This window comes from Xiphophorus maculatus, chromosome 18 (assembly GCF_002775205.1).
Source record: "Xiphophorus maculatus strain JP 163 A chromosome 18, X_maculatus-5.0-male, whole genome shotgun sequence".
NCBI classification, from domain to species: Eukaryota; Metazoa; Chordata; class Actinopteri; order Cyprinodontiformes; family Poeciliidae; genus Xiphophorus; species Xiphophorus maculatus.
Genome location: NC_036460.1, coordinates 16,817,675 through 16,835,960, shown reverse-complemented (window position 1 = coordinate 16,835,960; position 18,286 = coordinate 16,817,675). Strand labels below are relative to the sequence as shown.

The 18,286-nt window shown below is 37.3% G+C and overlaps 1 protein-coding gene across 1 annotated transcript; it reads right to left on the bottom strand.

Moving 5' to 3' along the window:
- Nucleotides 1-942: 942 nt before the first annotated feature.
- scn4b (sodium voltage-gated channel beta subunit 4) lies at nt 943-11,772 on the bottom strand. The gene is made up of 5 exons (XM_005803384.2): nt 10,994-11,772; nt 6,479-6,642; nt 4,777-4,996; nt 4,545-4,674; nt 943-3,355 (listed from the first exon to the last, which is right to left on the bottom strand). The coding sequence occupies exons 1-5, from the start codon at nt 11,085-11,087 to the stop codon at nt 3,262-3,264; spliced, it is 702 nt and encodes a 233-aa protein (XP_005803441.1). The 5' UTR covers nt 11,088-11,772; the 3' UTR covers nt 943-3,261.
- Nucleotides 11,773-18,286: the final 6,514 nt, after the last annotated feature.

The window sequence follows — 18,286 nt, the reverse complement described above, 5'->3', positions numbered from 1 at the left end:
GGCTAGGAGCATGCAAGTCTTTGTGTGGATGGATTTCTGTATGCGTGTGACCTTCAGTTGCTGAAGTTTTGAATGTGTGTTCAGCAGGTCAAGTCTGCCTGCTGCAGAGCAGTGACCTCAAGCTGTAAATCTGAAAGAAAAAAATACATTCTCTGGTTTCCTAAATTCTTTCAACACAATGTTTTGCTATGGTAACCTTGAAATGGGGGAAATGGAGATTTTATTGACTGTACAGTTTCATAGGACTTTTGTCAATGTTACTTTACGAAGACATGCTCCAGCATGCATTTTTGCATTTCTGTGTTTTTTACTTTTCAAACTACTTAGCATCAAAAGTTGCTAAAAGTTTACAATTTTACTGGATACTAATTACATAATAATTACAACCTAAAAGGAAACCTCTTGTGATGTCCAGTGCCCAAACTTTAAAGTAACTGACCAATGAAACTTACTGACTATTCTGAAATGTGGAATATGCTAGAAACATGGGCTGTATATGAATATCAAACTATATCTAGTTTTTCAAAAAGTGAAAGTTTCATAACTACTAAAATTATCCATCATACTGTTCTTATGGTTTAGGGTCCTTAAAACGACTTTATGGTGCATAACGTATCACAGCACTGCCATTCTCCCATCTGTGCACTGACAGTCAGCTAGCTAAATTAAAGTTTCTACATTTTTCTGTTGCCTACATGAAAGAAAAATATGGCTAAATGAATCATTTCTGTTTCCAGGAACAAAAGTAGTGACGCCTATCACTCACGTTACAAGACCTGGATCTGTTAAGCAACGTACTCCAGGGTCGCTACCAAAGCAGAAAGCCAAACTAAGATAACATAATTAGCTGAATAACTACTGTGGAACTGGTATAAAATATGAAAAATAGTTCTTCAATATTTTTGCTTAATTGTGTCTATCAAAATCAAATTGTAAAAACAATAAACCTTAACTACCAATATGTTGTATTATTTTTTAGAAGAGGATACATTGTACTTGTTATTTTTTGTTATTAATAAAAGTGATTAGACCGTGTTTCAAATTTTTGTGTAAATACTGTAAACATTGAATGACTAAAATTTCACACCCAGTAAACTAAGAGAGGACAGCCACTCTACTACAAGACTTTTGTCAAACGTATACCAAGTTTTGATGTAGCCTACAGTGGAGCCACCTCCTCTGATTTAAATAATATACAGAAAGTGCATCATGTACTTTGGTTATTGCATTCTTACTATATTTATAGATTACATGTCACTCTACCAAAATTATTTATAAAAATAAAACAATTTTCAAGCTGGATAATAAAAAACTAAAAACTTGCAAAACTGAAAAGTGTAATTGCTTTCTTCTCCAACTCACCCGTCTGTGCTTATGCTTATTTACATTTACTCGAATCAGTGAAACTGTACAAAAATAATTTAGTATTTATGGTGACAGTTGTAGCCCAAATTTTCTCTATTCTGTTATTGTCTTTTATTATGTACTCTCCAGGCATATAGTAACATTTTATAGCACAATCAAGTAAATGTGTTACCTTCAGTTGTTATAAAAATGCTGTATATATCAAACATGACTTAAAAGAAATTTGACTTTACAATCTGACACCTTGAAATTGGCTTCTGTCTCTTTAAGAAGCTCCTACTGGGGCTCCCCTATCTGGTGCGAACGAGAAAGTATCTGGTGCACATCAGGTACCACATACTCTCATGGACATCTTGCTATCTTGCTTCTGTTAATGTGTCAACTCTAAATAGAATGTTATTTTTTCTTAGTAAACCACCCACAGGCCCTGTGGTATGATTATAAATTCCTTTCAAAACATAAAAAAAGTTTATATAACTCCATGAAACGGGAACAATAACTATGTTTAAACTGTATGACTTGATAGTTTTAAGATTGTTTTTCAGTGACCTTCTTTTTACTGGAATTTCAATAATAATTTCTGCTGTGCAATGTATTTCAAAGATGTTTTGTTTAGGTTTTCTTTGAGGGTTAAAGCTGGAATCCAGACTGAAAAAATGTAGATCAACTAACCAAAATAACATCTTACACTCCTCCAGTAGGCTGATGTTTTACAGAAATGGGGGGTAAGTGACTTCTCACAATTTAAATAACCCTAAATTAGTGTAAAGTGTTTATTTCAGCAATTAAGCCGGTTTTGGAAATGCTAAATGAGGCACAAACTATTGTTGGTGTGTAATGGTGCAGCATACGCTCATGTGAGAATATACAAAATGCACACATGCCAAAATTGCATTGAGTATTAGATGCAGCAGGATTAAATTCATTCGCCTCTATGGGGAGCATGGTACTCTCAGGATTGTCTTGGAGGGTTTGGGGAATTTTATGACGCTAATGAGTTTTATCCTCCCATCAGCAGAGGGAGCAAAAGCAGAACAGGCACCAGTGTTTATCCAAACCAAAACCTTAAAAGCTGTGCTCAACTGGATCATTCTGTCCCACGAGAAGAGCTGTCCACAGTGATTAGCCAGATATACTGTCAATCTTTCACTCTCATTAGTGAAGCAAATCAATGTGGATCTCGCCTGCCCCTGGTTGTAAACATGAAAAACAGAAGTGAAATGTGCAGTTGCACCATTACTCACTGGCACAGTAAGTTATGGTTTCAAACTCTCAGTCAGTTGCAAAATATCAAGTTGTTAATGCTAACAACATTTATGGCAGTAATGTATATGTATCGCTTCATTTTATTATTTTTGCTAATGATTGAGAAAGGTTTCTTCTTATTTATGACTTATAGATTAAACACCAGCAGATTTGTGGACTGTGTTGGTTAGTTTTGTCTGGATTCAAGTATGAATTTAAATTAAAAGGTATAAATTCAAACTAACAGTTTAATCCATGTCTGTGGCTATAATGTGATAATATAAATGATGATAATTTAAACAGATTACTAGCTTAAGATGTAGTGGATTAAAGTAGTAATGGAATGGGCAATTCTACAATTACAGACAACCATAACTAAAACCTCTCAAACTTTGGATTCATTAATATACAGATGAGTTATAGAGCAGGCAGCACACTGTGTGCCTATTGGGCTTTCACAATAGATACAGAGTGATCCAGCTTCTTGCACAGTCTACACTACCCAAATCTCAAGCACAATTTAAAATAGATATTCAGAAGTTGCATTATTTAGATTCTAGTAGGATAAAACAGTCCATTGATAAGAGCATTTTTCTTTCAGCATGTATAATCCTCTAACATATTTACAAACATACAATCATTACATTACACTTAAGCCTTTGGTGTAGCTTTGTTGTCAGCTTTGGCTCCTGAAAGTCCATTTTCTGTATTGTCGTTCCCTGAGGAGCTCACCAGGCACTCTTTACTACAGAAGAGAGAAAGAAGCAAAAGTTAAAAGACAAGCATGATATTAAGGCTTTATTCTTTTTCTTTTGCATTGAAAACAATGACTAGGAAGGTAGAGATAGAATAAATTAATGATGAGCTAATGGGTTGCAGGTGTGAAGGGAGTCAGAGAAGAGGAAGTGACACAGGGGAGTGAGGGAAGGTACATTGGGGACTAGGAATTTAATCTAACATTAAAGAATGACTAAACATAAGAAACATAAAAGTAAACTAAGAAAGGACTACACAAGAAAGACACCTAATAAAACTAGAATCATCTGGACAGGACTGAACCAAATATAAATAGAAACATGGCTGATTTAATCAAAGAAAAGCAACTAAAGATCACAGAAACTACAAAGCCCAAAACAACTCTAAGAACCCAAGATCCTGACATAAAATTTGGTTAGCACTCTGAAACACTTGGAACAGGGACAACATGGGTTCACCTACCAGCAGACAATGACAAAAGACATACTGCTGAAACCACAATGGATAGTTAAAAACTAATGTAGGTGTTAGAGCGGCCCAGTCGGGGCGATGCATGGTGTAGAGAAAGAGCAGCCAATCCATGTATATGAAAACTATTAGGCCTCGATGCAGCTGCCCGAGGTAGGAAGACCCAGAACATGCTTGAGGGACTATATTTCTCTGCTGGTCAGTGAACGCCTCAGGATTCCCCGGCTGATGCTTAGGATGAGAGGCAGCAGACTTTTTCTGCTTAGGCTGCTGCCTCTGTGATCCGGCCCCAGATCAGCAGGAGACAACCGATGGATGGTTGGAGACACTCTCCATTCTATTTCACAGTGTTTCAGGTTTTTTCTAAAAAGAAATCTACATGTGCAAAGCTGGCAGAGACAAAAGACAAAAGGCAAACTTTTAGGCCTTGATGCAGCACCCCGAGGGGAAAAAGGCAAAAGACTTGCAACTACAATTAAAGTTAAACAGTGGGACTACAAAGGATTGGCTCATGTGCTGAATATATGCACAATACCTTTGAAAACTTTTTATTTTTCTTCTTCCTTCTTTTAATTAGGTGCTACTTTGTGTTAGCCAGATATAAACCCACAAGAAAATAAACTGAAAAATCAAGTTTGAGGTAGTAATGTGACAACATGCAAAAGTGTAGTTTTGCAAAGTAGTGGACTCTAAGTTAGTGTCATACTCACGTCTTCTCATTACCCTTGTGTAGAACATGAAGGACCACTGCCTTTATTACCATGATGAGGATAACTAAACCAATGACTCCACCCAGAACTGAGACAATAATGACTGTCAATGTATTGTCGACCTCCTTCACTGTAAAGAGCAAGAGAAAGAATGGCATTAACTCTATAAGTCATAGATACAACTTTATTTATGTGTTCCAGGTGTATGCACCTCACTACGTGTTTCACATACTTTGGTCGACCACTATAAGCGTGAAGATAGCACTGTGGTTGCGATTCTTCTCTTTTGGGTTTCTGGCAAAACAGGTGTATTCTCCTTCATCCTCAAAAGTTATGTTCCACAACAAGATAGAGATGTTGTTTGTCTTTGAGGAGCCAACAAACTCAACACGTTCATGGAAAACATGGACCTTTGGCTCCACTTTCTCCGTGGGAATCTCTGCTTCACACAACTGTACACATAAACATCTACTTAGACAAAAAGCATGGGTTATCCACTTTATTTCCAAGTACTGTAAAAAAATTAAAGTTTTCTTGGCATTGTGTCTTGCACATTACAACTTAAAACGTAAACATGAATTCTGGTTAAAGAAATACTTAAAAGTATAAACAGGTATTTTAAAATGCCTGTTTTTGTGATGCAACAAAAAGGGCATGGTAAATCATTTCAAAATATTCCCCTTGTATAAAATGACAATTATCGTGTGCAAATCAATGATAAACAAATACATTTGTTGGAAGAGAAATGTTAAAAATGGCTTGTTAAATCTCAGTGTTGCTTTTGACACAGTCAATCACAATGTTCTTTTAGAAAGATTTGAACATGTCACAGGTAGAGACAGGCTGGACTCTCAGATCGCAAAACGGACAAAAGGGGAACCATAACTTTAAAAAACAATAATTTTATTTTCTGTATAAAAACACTATGTCTTCTCAAATATCAAAACTACTCTGTGTGTGTCCATGTAATGACAAAATAAATAATCATGTCTTTGTCTGTTGTTGTGATTGTTTTCTTGTAATCTCTAGTGTTCAGCTAATGATACAAAATGTAAACATACAAGCACAACATAGGCTGAACTTTATTTTGTGTAAATCATATTCATTACTATTAGTGGTAGGTGTGAGAGGATTAAATGTTGAAAATTAATTACAATGTGGATCATCAAAATATTACTTTAATGCCGGGACGTCCAAAGTCTGTCTACAAGGGCCGGTATCCGCCATGTTTTAGTTGTCTCAGTACAGCCACGGTGTTAAAGCAAGGAGAGAACTAAAACATGCAGGATACCAGTCTTTATGGATTTACTTTGGACACTTCTGCTTTAAGGATGTTTGGACTTGGGAAATGAGATTGAGCAAATAGATTATTCGTCAGATGATTTGTATAGAATAAGTGTCACCTTACATGCAAAAAAAGGGTTTGAAATGATTTACTACGTATTGCTTGGCATTTTAGAAAGGTACCTTCAAGACAGCCACTGCAATAAACAGAGCTCAAAATTAAAAAAGGACAATAACTCATGTGGCACTAACTAATTCCCCAGTAAAAGAATTTTATTTTGACATGTCTGGTTGTGGCATTAGGTTGTGGTGATTATTACATAACTGAGATCTAGAACATGAGGTTGAAATTTAAAGGATTATTGATGGTAGTAAATATATCCATATTTTTGAAGGCAAAGAAAAAAAACAAAAAAACAAAATGGAGTACTATGTTTTAAAGGCCTGGTCTAGTCAAAGCCAAGTTCAGTTCTACATTTAGTTGTAAGGCAGAAACAACATAGAGAAGTGGTAAAAGGCAGTGAAAACATTTCAAAGGCAATCAACTTTCACGTGTTTGCCGAAAACAGGCCTGTAGTTTCAGTTCTGTCTCAGTTTAAAAGCAGTTTTTACTTTGAGTGGTTGTACGTACATATAATCTTTAGTTATACCTTTAAAAAAGTTCCATTGTCATTGTATTTCCAGTTGAAGTAGAGGTTTTTGATGCCAATGCAAGATGAGTAAGTGCAGGGCAGCAGAACTGTGGAGCCATTCATTGCTTCTATTGAGGAAACTTTACCCGTGGAAACCTCCAATCCACCAACTCCCCAAGCACCTGAACGACAAACAGAAACACAACATTCAGAGAACAATACCTAAAGATAGAGTTTGATTAGTACTAAACTTAACCATAGAAGAAACAAAAGGAAGTATGAATTGCTATTGGAGTATAAAAACCCCACATTGTGTACTACATTTTTAAATGTTTTAGATTGATTCACATTTTTTCTTTATCTAAAACTAATACTAACCAGGGTCTAGCAACCAACTCACCAGAAACTTTTATTCCAACAAATCCTCAAAGTAATATTAAATGTTTAGATTTAAATAAACTTTTTTTTAAACACATGTCATAATATTTCACACTTCTGAAAAATGTACATCCCAAACTGCTTTGCACAGTGACAAACTAAACAAGAATTAAATTAACAGTCATAAAATGAAGACAATATGACATGAGATAATAAGCTGATTAAATTCAAAGAGAAAATCAAAATACACTCTTAGAAGTGAAAACCACACCAAAGAAGATATGTTTACAGCTTACTGTGAAGATGTGTTGTTTAACACCCTTAATGTGAACTTGTTCAAAAGCTGCAATGAAATCACAAAATCCAAACATCCTCTCCCATAATGGTGGAAACTTCAAAGAGCTTGCCTATTGAGAGCAGAAAATGTGGAATCCACTTTTGCTGCTATAGACGTGGGTTGCTGGAGGGAATACTGACCACCTTTTTGTCAAGGTGTGTATTATGCTAACTTGCAGGAGTGACATAAAAATGAGCAATCAGAATCCCCGAAATAGGAATTAACTGCAAACAAATTTATGCTGATGTCCTATGGTACTGTGGTGTTTAGCTTTTGTTTGTTTTTTTCTCTAATTTCCAAAAGCGCTGGGTGAACTCTGTTGGCATTCAAGTCTTGCCAGATATGTTATGTTGGTTTTGGTATGACAGATTGTTTCTCAGATGTCTCTCCTACTCTCATGGATCTATTTATAAATGCTGTCCTCGACACTGAACTGTGCAGCATCACGTTGCACTTGGACATGTTTAGAGAACATGTTGTCTGGATGTCTTTTCATCCTGTGCATAAACTTGTATAACATGTTTTAAATTATCATATTGGTATTGATTTTTGGGATTCCTCTTCTATTCATGAATGGAATCTGTGTAATTTATGAATGTTACTACTAAAAATAATTTTGTCAATATATAATTAATTTACCTTAAATATGGTGTGTATTGTCTATTTTTTGTTTGAAAGCACACTTAGAGTTTTATTATTACAAAATACCTGTTTACACTGTGCATGTTCTACTTTGTAGCATGTGGCCTAAGAAACAATACCTGTGAATATCGCAAAATAAGGATTTTGAAATTACTGTTAACAAACAAAAGGTGGAGATTACACTGAGAAGGTAAAGTCAGTGATTTTAGATGATTAAAAAGCCCTTAGCAGCTGATCTCACTTTTAAAATGTGCTGTGAGCAATTCTCCATTTGGAGTAATTATTTGCAAAGGACTTGGGAGCAGATTTGAAATCAAAATGATTAATAAAAACAATTTTATTTGAGGGAAAACCTATCAGAAACCAAGCGAAAGTCTAATTTTTAAGTCTTACATAAGTTCTTCCTTATCATCAAGCGGAAGCATTATCGTTTACATATGTGAAAAGCGTGCCACCCCTTCAGAAATAGATTTCATGCCCCTGTTGCTTCAGAGCTCTTTCACTATCATTTATCTCCTTGTTCCCTTTCTCTTTGCCGCACTCTCCTGCCTTATTCAGAGTCTGTGCTGATATCACCTTTAGACTTACATCATCAGTACAGTATGTCTGATCGTACTTGCATGTGTGTGAACAGGCAGTACATATATTCACAGTTATGAGCTTGTGCACATTTGTAATATACCCTGGCATGTTTGATATTTTTAGCCCCACTATCAAGTATCTACTTGTCCCAGTTGGGAAACATCAATATGTGAATCACTGGTGGGAGGAAATGCAGCTGTCTGTGTGTATGTGCATGTGTCCTTCACTGAATATCAAGGTGAGTTTTTTTTTTCCTCAAGTAGGCCAAAGACTTAAGGGTTAATGTATTTCTGAGTGAACCCATAGAGAACTGGCTGAGGACACTATTACTTCTACGAGAGGGAGAGAAAAAGCAGAAGTGATAGGAATGTTGGGAAAGGAGAGAAAGACAAGGAAAAATGTAAACACACAGAGAATAAAAGGCAATGGAGGTGGTACAGTGTGAGGGAAGTCTCTGAATTGGAATGGATGTGGAAGTTTACCAAAATGAATGACTGACAGAGCAAAATCATTACAGCAGCAGCAGCTAAGTAACTCGCTTAATTGGAACTACTGGTGTTGGACAGGGTAAGTTCACATTTACTCATCGCATCAACACACTACGAGAGTGTAATATTATATCTGCACAAATGACCTCCGCCATGTAGTAGATCACATTTACTGTACACGTCTAGCTACTCATAGAGAGTGTAGCTTCTCATACTGATAATGTAATCTATTTTAATACAAAAACATTTGGAATATTTTATTTATAATTTATTTTTGTAAAAAAGTAAAAACTTTTCTTAAACGTACAAAGTGCTGATAAAATGTTGTGACAGTTTGACAAAATATTACTAAACACATGAACACAGCCTAATTATTTGAAACTTTTTCAAAAATCTAAGCCTCAAAAAAAAAAAATCCTATCCCATTTCAGAAAATGAGATTTGCTTAGTTAGGTTTAGATATTAAAACTAAAAATACTTGGTTATTGCAGTAACTCCTCTGTTATTTGTATTACATGGGTAAAAAGTAATAAATAAATGAGTAAAGCAATAAAAAATATAGTACAAGTGTGAACATATCTGAGAAAAAGGGTCCAAGCATTAGGGAAAGGAAGTTTGATTGCCTGAAGGGAGCTCAAGGTAGAACCACATCTCCTTCCCATTGAAAATAATTAGTTGAAGTGTTTAAGGCATGTTATCAGGACGCCTCCTGGACACGTTCCTTAAGAGGTTATCCCACTAAGAGGACGCTGTGGGACAGACACAAGACGAGATATGTATTCCTTCTCACCTGGGAATGTCTTGGGATAACAGAATAAGTCAGGCTGTGTTGCTGGGGACCCGACCTGATCTCAGATAACTGGAAAAATATGAATGGATGGTTGGGTGGTGAAAGTATCTTTTAACCAAACTATGTATATACTTCCATATATTTCACACACATTTCTGAGTACAATTCAGAAAGTAACATCAAATTGGAGGTTGTTAAACTAGGTATAAAATGTCCTTCTGCTGGGTATGACACATGGTTGCTATGGAACATCCCACAGTAGTCAGTCCTATTTCATACCCAACTTTCTCAGATGTGACCAAAGCCACAAAGGTACAACAAGTCCAAATAGCAAAACGATTAGCTCTCTCACAAAACACAACAACATTGAAACTTTGTAAAAAAAAAAAAAAAAAGAGAACCCTTACGTGAATAAATTATGTTCACACTGCAATAAACAGAACGTGCTGTAGGACAGCAGAGCATAGGGATGTAATGTTAATGAAACATTTTCAAAAATTGAGAAGGCTTGACCTTTTTATGAAGTGAGAGGGATTTTAGGCAGTTGTTATATCTAAGAACAGCAAACTTAAGAGTACTTCATAAACAAATGAACAGCTAGTTTGAGATGGTTTAACTTCTCATTTTCACAGCTGTGTCAGTCCATCTTTAAAGGCTGTTTTTACCTCATGAGGTCATCATAAGATATTTTATGATCTAGAAGCCCTGCCTCAAATCTCAAATTTAGGGATGAGGGGTCAATGGTGGACATGTAAAACAAAATCAGGGTGGGGATGAACAAAAACTCAGAACATCACTGCACCACTACGTCACTACCAGTAATATTATTGCACTTAGTCATCCACTGCGTATTGAACGTTAGCTTCCCTTTTCTTATATTCACCAGGTAGCACTTGTGAATTAAGGACATACAAAGATAACCTTTTAGTCAGTTGGTAATACAGTTCGGCAACTAAATTCCAGCATGTACAAGTTCAGATAAGACTCAAAGTTTTATGTTCTTCATCTCGCTGTCCTGATCATCTTCCACAGCATCAGAGCACAGAATAATGAAGAATTATACATTGCAACAAAAGTGAACCTCCCACCCACTTTCATCAAGGCCAAAACAAACTGAATAAATGTTATGGGGGTTAAGAACAGACTGTCAAGTTTGATTTAATCAATTAAGGGAAGTCAAACTGGTTGAGTAACTTGATCTGAATCCACTAATACAGAGAAAGAGAAACATAATATTCTAGTGTAAAGTAAAAAGGTCTAGAAAAGAAGAACACCATGTCACTTAAATGTTTAGAGGGGAGTAGGGTCCAACTCACCAAGCAGTAGCACAAGTATAAGACCAATGTGGAGCAGATCCCCTGATCGCAGCCGACCAGAGACACTCAAACCGGTGCTGTCCACTGACGCCATGACACCGACACCACCTGCCTGTCTGACTGTGGTCCCGTCTGTTCCTCTGTAAGCCCACAGTGTATGTCCTTGACAAGCTGCCTTCTTGTCCACCAGTGATAGGTTTTGTGTTGGACTTATGTGCCTCTAGAACAAGGTGGGACACTGAGCTGTGCAGCTAAGAGCAAGAGTCTGGACTCCTGTTTGCAGTCCCTCCTTCTTTCCTCCTCCCCTGCACCCTGTCCCAGGAATGAGCAGAGATGGGAAGCACTGAAGAGAAGAGCTCTCCTCTGTCCAGTTGTTCTCCAGCAGCCAGGGAAAAGAAAAAGACAGGCGGGACAATGCAGTAGTAGAACGAGGAGACTCTGTCTGTTCCCCTCCCTCCTCTCTGTCCTCTGCCGCTGGTCGGGAGGGCTGAAAATCCAAGAAATCACACTGTGAGGGAACAGGCAGAAATGAGACGTGAGGCAGAGCGGCGGCAGCAGCGCCTTAACAGTGCAGTATCAAGTAGCCCCCTGTGCTCCAGCAGCAGCAACAGCTAGAGAAGCAGCCTGGCCAGCAAACCTCACTGGGGGGAACATAAGCTGTAGGACGGGTGGAGGAGAGCACGCATGAGGCACAGAGGGATGCTGGAGCAGAGCCAGCAGCAAGGGTAGGAAAGCAGAAAGTACACGGAAAGCCGGCACAGAGAGAAATGAGCAAGAGAGAGAGATAGCTACTGCAGAGACGGAGGTGAGGAGAAAGCAAGAGAGAGAGAGAGAGAGAGAAGGAGGGGGACACAGTAATCGGTGTGAGTGAGGGGGTGACGTCTGCTGCCACATGGAGGCACACACATGTACGCATCCTGCAGAGTAAGGCTGAATCAGGTCTCACCGTGGGACGTGACCTGGGTGCTTTTCCCTTACAACACGCCAGTCCTTTAGCTGGACACTTAACTCATGGCTACACCTACATGCTTCTCCCATTTCACTCTTCTACTGTACTCCTATGTTGGCAGGATAATTCATTGGCAAGCTCTGATTTTGTCACCTGGCATTTTCTCAAACAATAAATCAAGTTTTATCTCCAGTTTCTCTTTTCTCTCTTCAGTTGTATTTTTTACTTTCATAATTGGTAGACACCAACACAACACTGATTCTTCCAGTGTCAGCATGCAGTTTTCATTTGATCTTCATCTAATTTTTTACTTTTGTCTCAAATTGGCCTAAGAAGTCCCTGCTAAAGATGGCACCAGATAGAATTTACCAGCAAATAATTAATTTAATTTTACAAATATAAATCTCTGTAGATTTATATTTGTGTAATCAGTTTATCACTATGTAACTATGGATCTACAATCACCGTTATCACTGAAAGCTATTCTTAAAATGTATCTGAATAACATGGCAACAGTGAAAGAGACTTTCTAATCACATCTTTGTTAAAGAGATTTTTTTTCATCACTGACAATCAATGTGAAATATTTACTGTGAAAAAGAAAATGTAAGCATATCTGGTCAGAGTATCTGAGAAATTCTAACTTACCTTTTGACAGGAAAAGTTTATTCTGATATAATGTCAAACAGTAAACAAATGAGTTTTATGTTTTATGTAATCTATGTAGACTAATGGTTTTAATACTTTTAACCTTTTGTACCACTTCCTTCGGCTAGTGATACAACCTCTCTCCTTCTCTCTACAACATTACATCATACAGAAAAAGGAAAGCTTGTTATTTCCTCTCTTTTCATAATCTTGGGTTCTCAATTAGCTATGTTTGTCAACCACTGATTTCAAACTTTGCTCAGAGTTTTAAAACTAGGCATAAGTAAAATTTGTTTTGTATCTATTTACTGGTCTTTTTTCTGATGTATAAAAATAATCTCAAAACTGGCTTTCTTAAAATAGTTCCAGAAAGTCTTTTTTTCCCACCCTATTTGGAGTGGAAATTTTGAATCTTTTATTTTTCAAAAGGTATTTTGCAAAATCCTCCATGTATGGGCAAGGAGAAAGGGAACTTATAGTCCTGTGTGCTAATTGGGGCCTGCCATGCAAAGCAATGGCAGGAACCTATTACTATTGTCGGAGAAAGTGTTTCTTTCTTCTTCTTTATTTTTCTTCCGTAACCGTTAATGCGGCTCGTACCGCTGGGTGCACACCTACAAATGAGGTATCAAAACGTGCAGAAAATTCACGCCATTCCAGCTATTACTTTTGGTGGGATTTGGGCTTAACGTGGCGACATAATTCGCAAAAAACTACGAAAAAAACCCCATTATAAGTCAATGGGAAAAATCCTAGAAATACCCTATTTTTGAGGATTTTCTGTGTCGTCACAATTTCACCTAGAAATGCCATTCAAATTTCATTTTGTAGATACGTCTGTGATCTCTTCGAAAGTGAAGACGGCTCGTCGATACCAGTTACGGTTTGTCCACAATTTGCCTCTAAGCGACCCAAAGTTTCTCATTTTTCCTAAAGTTAGAGTGCGTCTCTGGCTGCTTAGAGTGAGAGATGAAGACAACTTTTTCAGCCCAAATCATTTTTGAAATCGCCATCACGCCCACAAATATCGCACGATTAGTATCAAAATCGGTCCTGACATTGATACGCCTGTCTGCTCCGGTAAAATGTTTTCGAAATTTATCTAGACCGTACGGTTTTCTGTCACGGTGCTTCAGAGCAAAGTCATGCGACAGGATTTTCTGAGGCTGTCTGAGGCTCTCTCCCATGTATTTGAATAGAATTTCAGATCTGGGCACAACATTTCTTTCTCTCATCACTGTAAATGCTCTGACTGAGGTACAGATATGAATCTCGGGACTATCGCAGAAGACACATTGACCTCTCATACGCTCGAAACGCTTTTCGAATATGTATTACGGTTCCCGAACACGAAGGATTTGTTTCCAATGCTTTTTTTCAGTAAAACGTGTAGGCTCAAACACACAATGGTGTGTTTGAGCATGTATGACTCACAGCTCACACCTGCTGAGACCATTATTTACCATGGCAACGGAACTCAAGAGGCTATTGGCTGGTGGTCAGGACTACAAATACGCATCGCTGTAGTTCTATCTATCCTCAGTTGAAACAGATCAGGACTGAGAACTGGCCTTTAGAACTACCTGCTGCTTTGGGCTGTATATAACTGATTTAACTCAGTAACTGTTACACATGGGATTAGTTTGGAACTTTAAAATTAAGCATATTGAAAATTTCAAAATAAAAGCCCTGAATATTTTTACATGACGTAATTGCTCTTTTTGGCTTTATTTTACTTTTCCATCCAAAGCACTGTTACACATGGGATTAGTTCGGAACTTTAAAATTAAGCATATTGAAAATTTCAAAATAAAAGCCTTGAATATTTTACATGACGTAATTGCTCTTTTTGGCCGTATATGACTTTTTCATCCAAAGCAATGTTACACATGGGATTAGTTCGGAACTTTAAAATGGAGCATAATAATAATTTCAAAATAAAAGCCTTGAATATTTTTACATCAGCTAATTGCTGTTTTTGGCTTTATGTGACTTTTTCATCCAAAGCACTGTTACACGTGGTATTAGTTTGGCCCTCTGAAATGAAGCATACTGAAAATTTCAAAATAAAAGCCTTGCATATTTTTACATCATGTAATTGCTTTTTTTGGCCGTATATGACTTTTTCATACAAAGCACTGTTACACATGGGATTAGTTTGGAACTTTAAAATGGAGCATAATAACAATTTCAAAATAAAAGCCTTGAATATTTTTACATCATGTAATTGCTCTTTTTGGCTTTATTTGACTTTTTCATCAATTTCAAAATAAAAGCCTTGAATATTTTTACATGACGTAATGAAGCATACTGAAAATTTCAAAATAAAAGCCTTGCATATTTTTACATGACGTAATTGCTCTTTTTGGCTTTATTTGACTTTTTCATCCAAAGCACTCTTACACGTGGTATTAGTTCAGAACTTTAAAATAAAGCATACTGCAAATTTCAAAATAAAAGCCTTTAATATTTTTACATCAGCTACTTGTGTTTTGAGCATTATATAACTATTTTAACCCAAGGACTATTACACATGGGATTAGTTTGGCCCTTTGAAATGAAGTTTAACAAAACTTCCAAAAATAAAAGCCTTGAATATTTTTACATCATGTAATTGCTCTTTTTGGCTTTATTTGACTTTTTCATCAATTTCAAAATAAAAGCCTTGAATATTTTTACATGACGTAATTGCTCTTTTTGGCTTTATTTGACTTTTTCATCCAAAGCACTGTTACACATGGGATTAGTTCGGAACTTTAAAATGAAGCATACTGAAAATTTAAAAATAAAAGCCTTGAATATTTTTACATCAGCTACTTGTGTTTTGAGCATTATATAACTATTTTCACCCAAGGACTATTACGCATGGGATTAGTTTGTCCCTTTGAAATGAAGTTTAACAAAACTTCCAAAATAAAAGCCTTGACAACATTTTAAATCGTACCGAATGGTGCACGTCCACCTCGCTTAACGTTCTTGCGGTTCTCCGCGTGCCACTGATTACGTCGCGGCGTTCTTTAGCGTCGATGCCGATTTGTAGCGACGACGCCGTGCCCAAACCCCACGGGCGCGCCTCGGCAGGCCCCGGCTAAATTTCTTCCGAAATTTTCTAGTTCAAGTTATTTTCCCCACAACATTCACAGTACATAACCATTAACCCAAATGTTTTACAAAACCACAATGAGAAACTGTGCTAATTTTTCCATTAATAAACTCCTCAAAAAAAGCAGACGGAGCCCATGTGTCCTCCTGTTCTTTTGCAAGATGCAGAAAAGACTCTAGCTGGGGCTCATAAACAGACCTATTAACAAAAGCTGGAAATGCCAAGCTAAGAAACCGACCCATACCCCATTCATGACAACAATAAACCCTCGTTTTTCGCGGGGGTTACTTCCAAAAAGAACCCGCGATAGGCGAAATCCGCGAAGTAGTAACCTTTATTTTTTTTACAATTATTATACAATGAAATTCTCCATAATACATTGAAACCAAAGAACAAAACCTTTTTACAGGCCCAAACATTTGTTTAACAAAAAAAGCGCTGTATAAAAATTGTCTTTTTTTTTTTTTACAAATAACTACTGTACTGTAAAATAATAATTTTAATACGAACTGAAGGCGGATTCCCGTGCCCGAATTGCGGAGATCAGCGCCGCCCCACCGCGACCTGAGTCATTGGATTAGAACGGGAGAAAATAAAAAATGATTATGAAAAAAAACAAAACAAAGTACAGTAGCACAAATAGTGACTCTCGTGTATTTCACTGTTCTTCTGACTGAGCCGCTGCATCCTCACTCCGCTCTGTAGCGTTTTTTTTCTTCTAAAGCCCGCGGCGCAGGTGTGTTTTTTCGAGAGAAGAACATAGTTATCGGTAGTTGTTGTCTCTCTTTTTTCTTCTGGGCAAAAAGATTCTTATAAACCGACATGCCACCATCAATTATGTTAAATTTAGCAAGCTGTTTTACGTACTTGTACATATTCAACCGCAACGTTGTTGACACACAGGTAGAGAAGAAGCGGAGAGACTGTTTAGCCAATCAGAATGCAGAACACAATGCACGATGCAAATCCGTGAAGCAGCGAGACCGTGAAAGGTGAACCGCGATATGGCGAGGGCTCACTATGAAATATATATATTTTATTATATATATTTGTTTGTCAAGAGTAAACAAATATAGCAATCCATATTTAAATCTAGATATATATTTCAAATCAACAAACCTCTGACTTTTTAGAGCTGATGGCACTTGCAACAGTTATTTATTTATATTTAACAAGGAGCAGATGGCTGGCAGGATTAGATTGCAAATGATATTCCAAAATCTAAAAATAACACAGAAAACTGTCAATTCATCATCAGAAAATGCAAAGAATATGGTAAAACTGCAAACCTACCAAAGAGCTCCATGATTTCACTGGATTAGATGTAATGATATCACCTTCCCTTCCATCAGAACTACATCCATTTTTCTTTTGGTTCTTTAAGCAAAAGAGCTAAAGACAATGCTCTGTGTGTATAGCATGTTAAAGTTTAGGTAGTGACAAAATGTGAAAAAGTTCAGGAGTTATTAATACTTTTGCAACCTGGTAAAAAATCAGCTCCTTTTTCTGCGCTTTGTTTCGTACAGAGGATCTGAACTCTCGGCTATTGAGAAACAATTCCACATAATCCACTCTCTGACGTTTGAGTCAGGTACGTATGCGCCAATTCGGTGCTATGATGTAACCTGAAATGGCCTGCACTGTAAACAACCATCCCTCATTGCAAAGAAAGAAGTGGCCAGCTCAACAAGACAGTCATTAATGTTAATTTAATATTTGGAGGCGCGGCGTGGCCAACACGGACTGAATACCTTGTTTGACTTTCTCCAATGCTAAATCTGCAGGCAGACTACAATTCTAAAAGAGCATAGAAAGTTGTTGTCATTGTTCGCAACTTCAACTTTTGTTTGCTGAATGGCCTGGTTGAAATTCTGCCAGAAGAATCCAAATGAAAGGGAGAAATCTAGACTGTGCTTAGAAGGAAGATTACAATCCTACCTACCTGGATGGTAGGTAGGAAGCCAGTGGCCAGGCTAATACTTTTTCAAGGCACTTTCTTCTTTGCATGACCTTCCGAGCTCACACATCCGTAAGCTGTCAGGTAATCCATCTCTTGGAGTTTAATGTCATTTCCAAGTTCAAGCGTATTTGGAGTGCAGTGATAGATGCTGACATGAATGCTTTACTACCTTTTGCAGCTTACAGGCAATTTTGCAGACACAAGGTGAAACTAAACATATTATATTGTACTAACACTTGGCATAACAAAGATAAAGACAGTAAAATGCTTGCACATAATAATGAGGGGGCATTTGTCTTTGCATATTCATGCTGACACAGACTCAGTCGCCTGTGAACACCTGTCTCTTGACAGGATGACCTTGGAGCCTATGTATAAAAGGATGTTAAGTGATGGGAAAAAATCATTAAAAGATCAAGAGTGGATGATATGAGTCAGAAGGGGAAAATAAGAGTTCAGGGTAAAGATAGAATGGGTACAAAAAAAAAAGAAGGGTGGACAGGGCAGCATGAAGTGTGGGGGGGATGGAGGCAACTAGAGCCAGGGGAGGAGAGATGACAGGAGGAAGAGGAGGGAGGTGAGTTTAGAGGCGGAGAGATGTAGAGAGTCGAGGAGCTGTTTCTGGGACGGCCA

Coding starts and splice junctions, on each gene's coding strand:
- scn4b (XM_005803384.2), bottom strand. CDS start 11,087: ATGGCGTCAGTGGACAGCACCGGTTTGAGTGTCTCTGGTCGGCTGCGA. Junction 6,643..10,993: donor TATACTTGTGCTACTGCTTG/GTGAGTTGGACC, acceptor TTTGTCGTTCAG/GTGCTTGGGGAGTTGGTGGA. Junction 4,997..6,478: donor ACAATGGAACTTTTTTAAAG/GTATAACTAAAG, acceptor TTATGTGTACAG/TTGTGTGAAGCAGAGATTCC.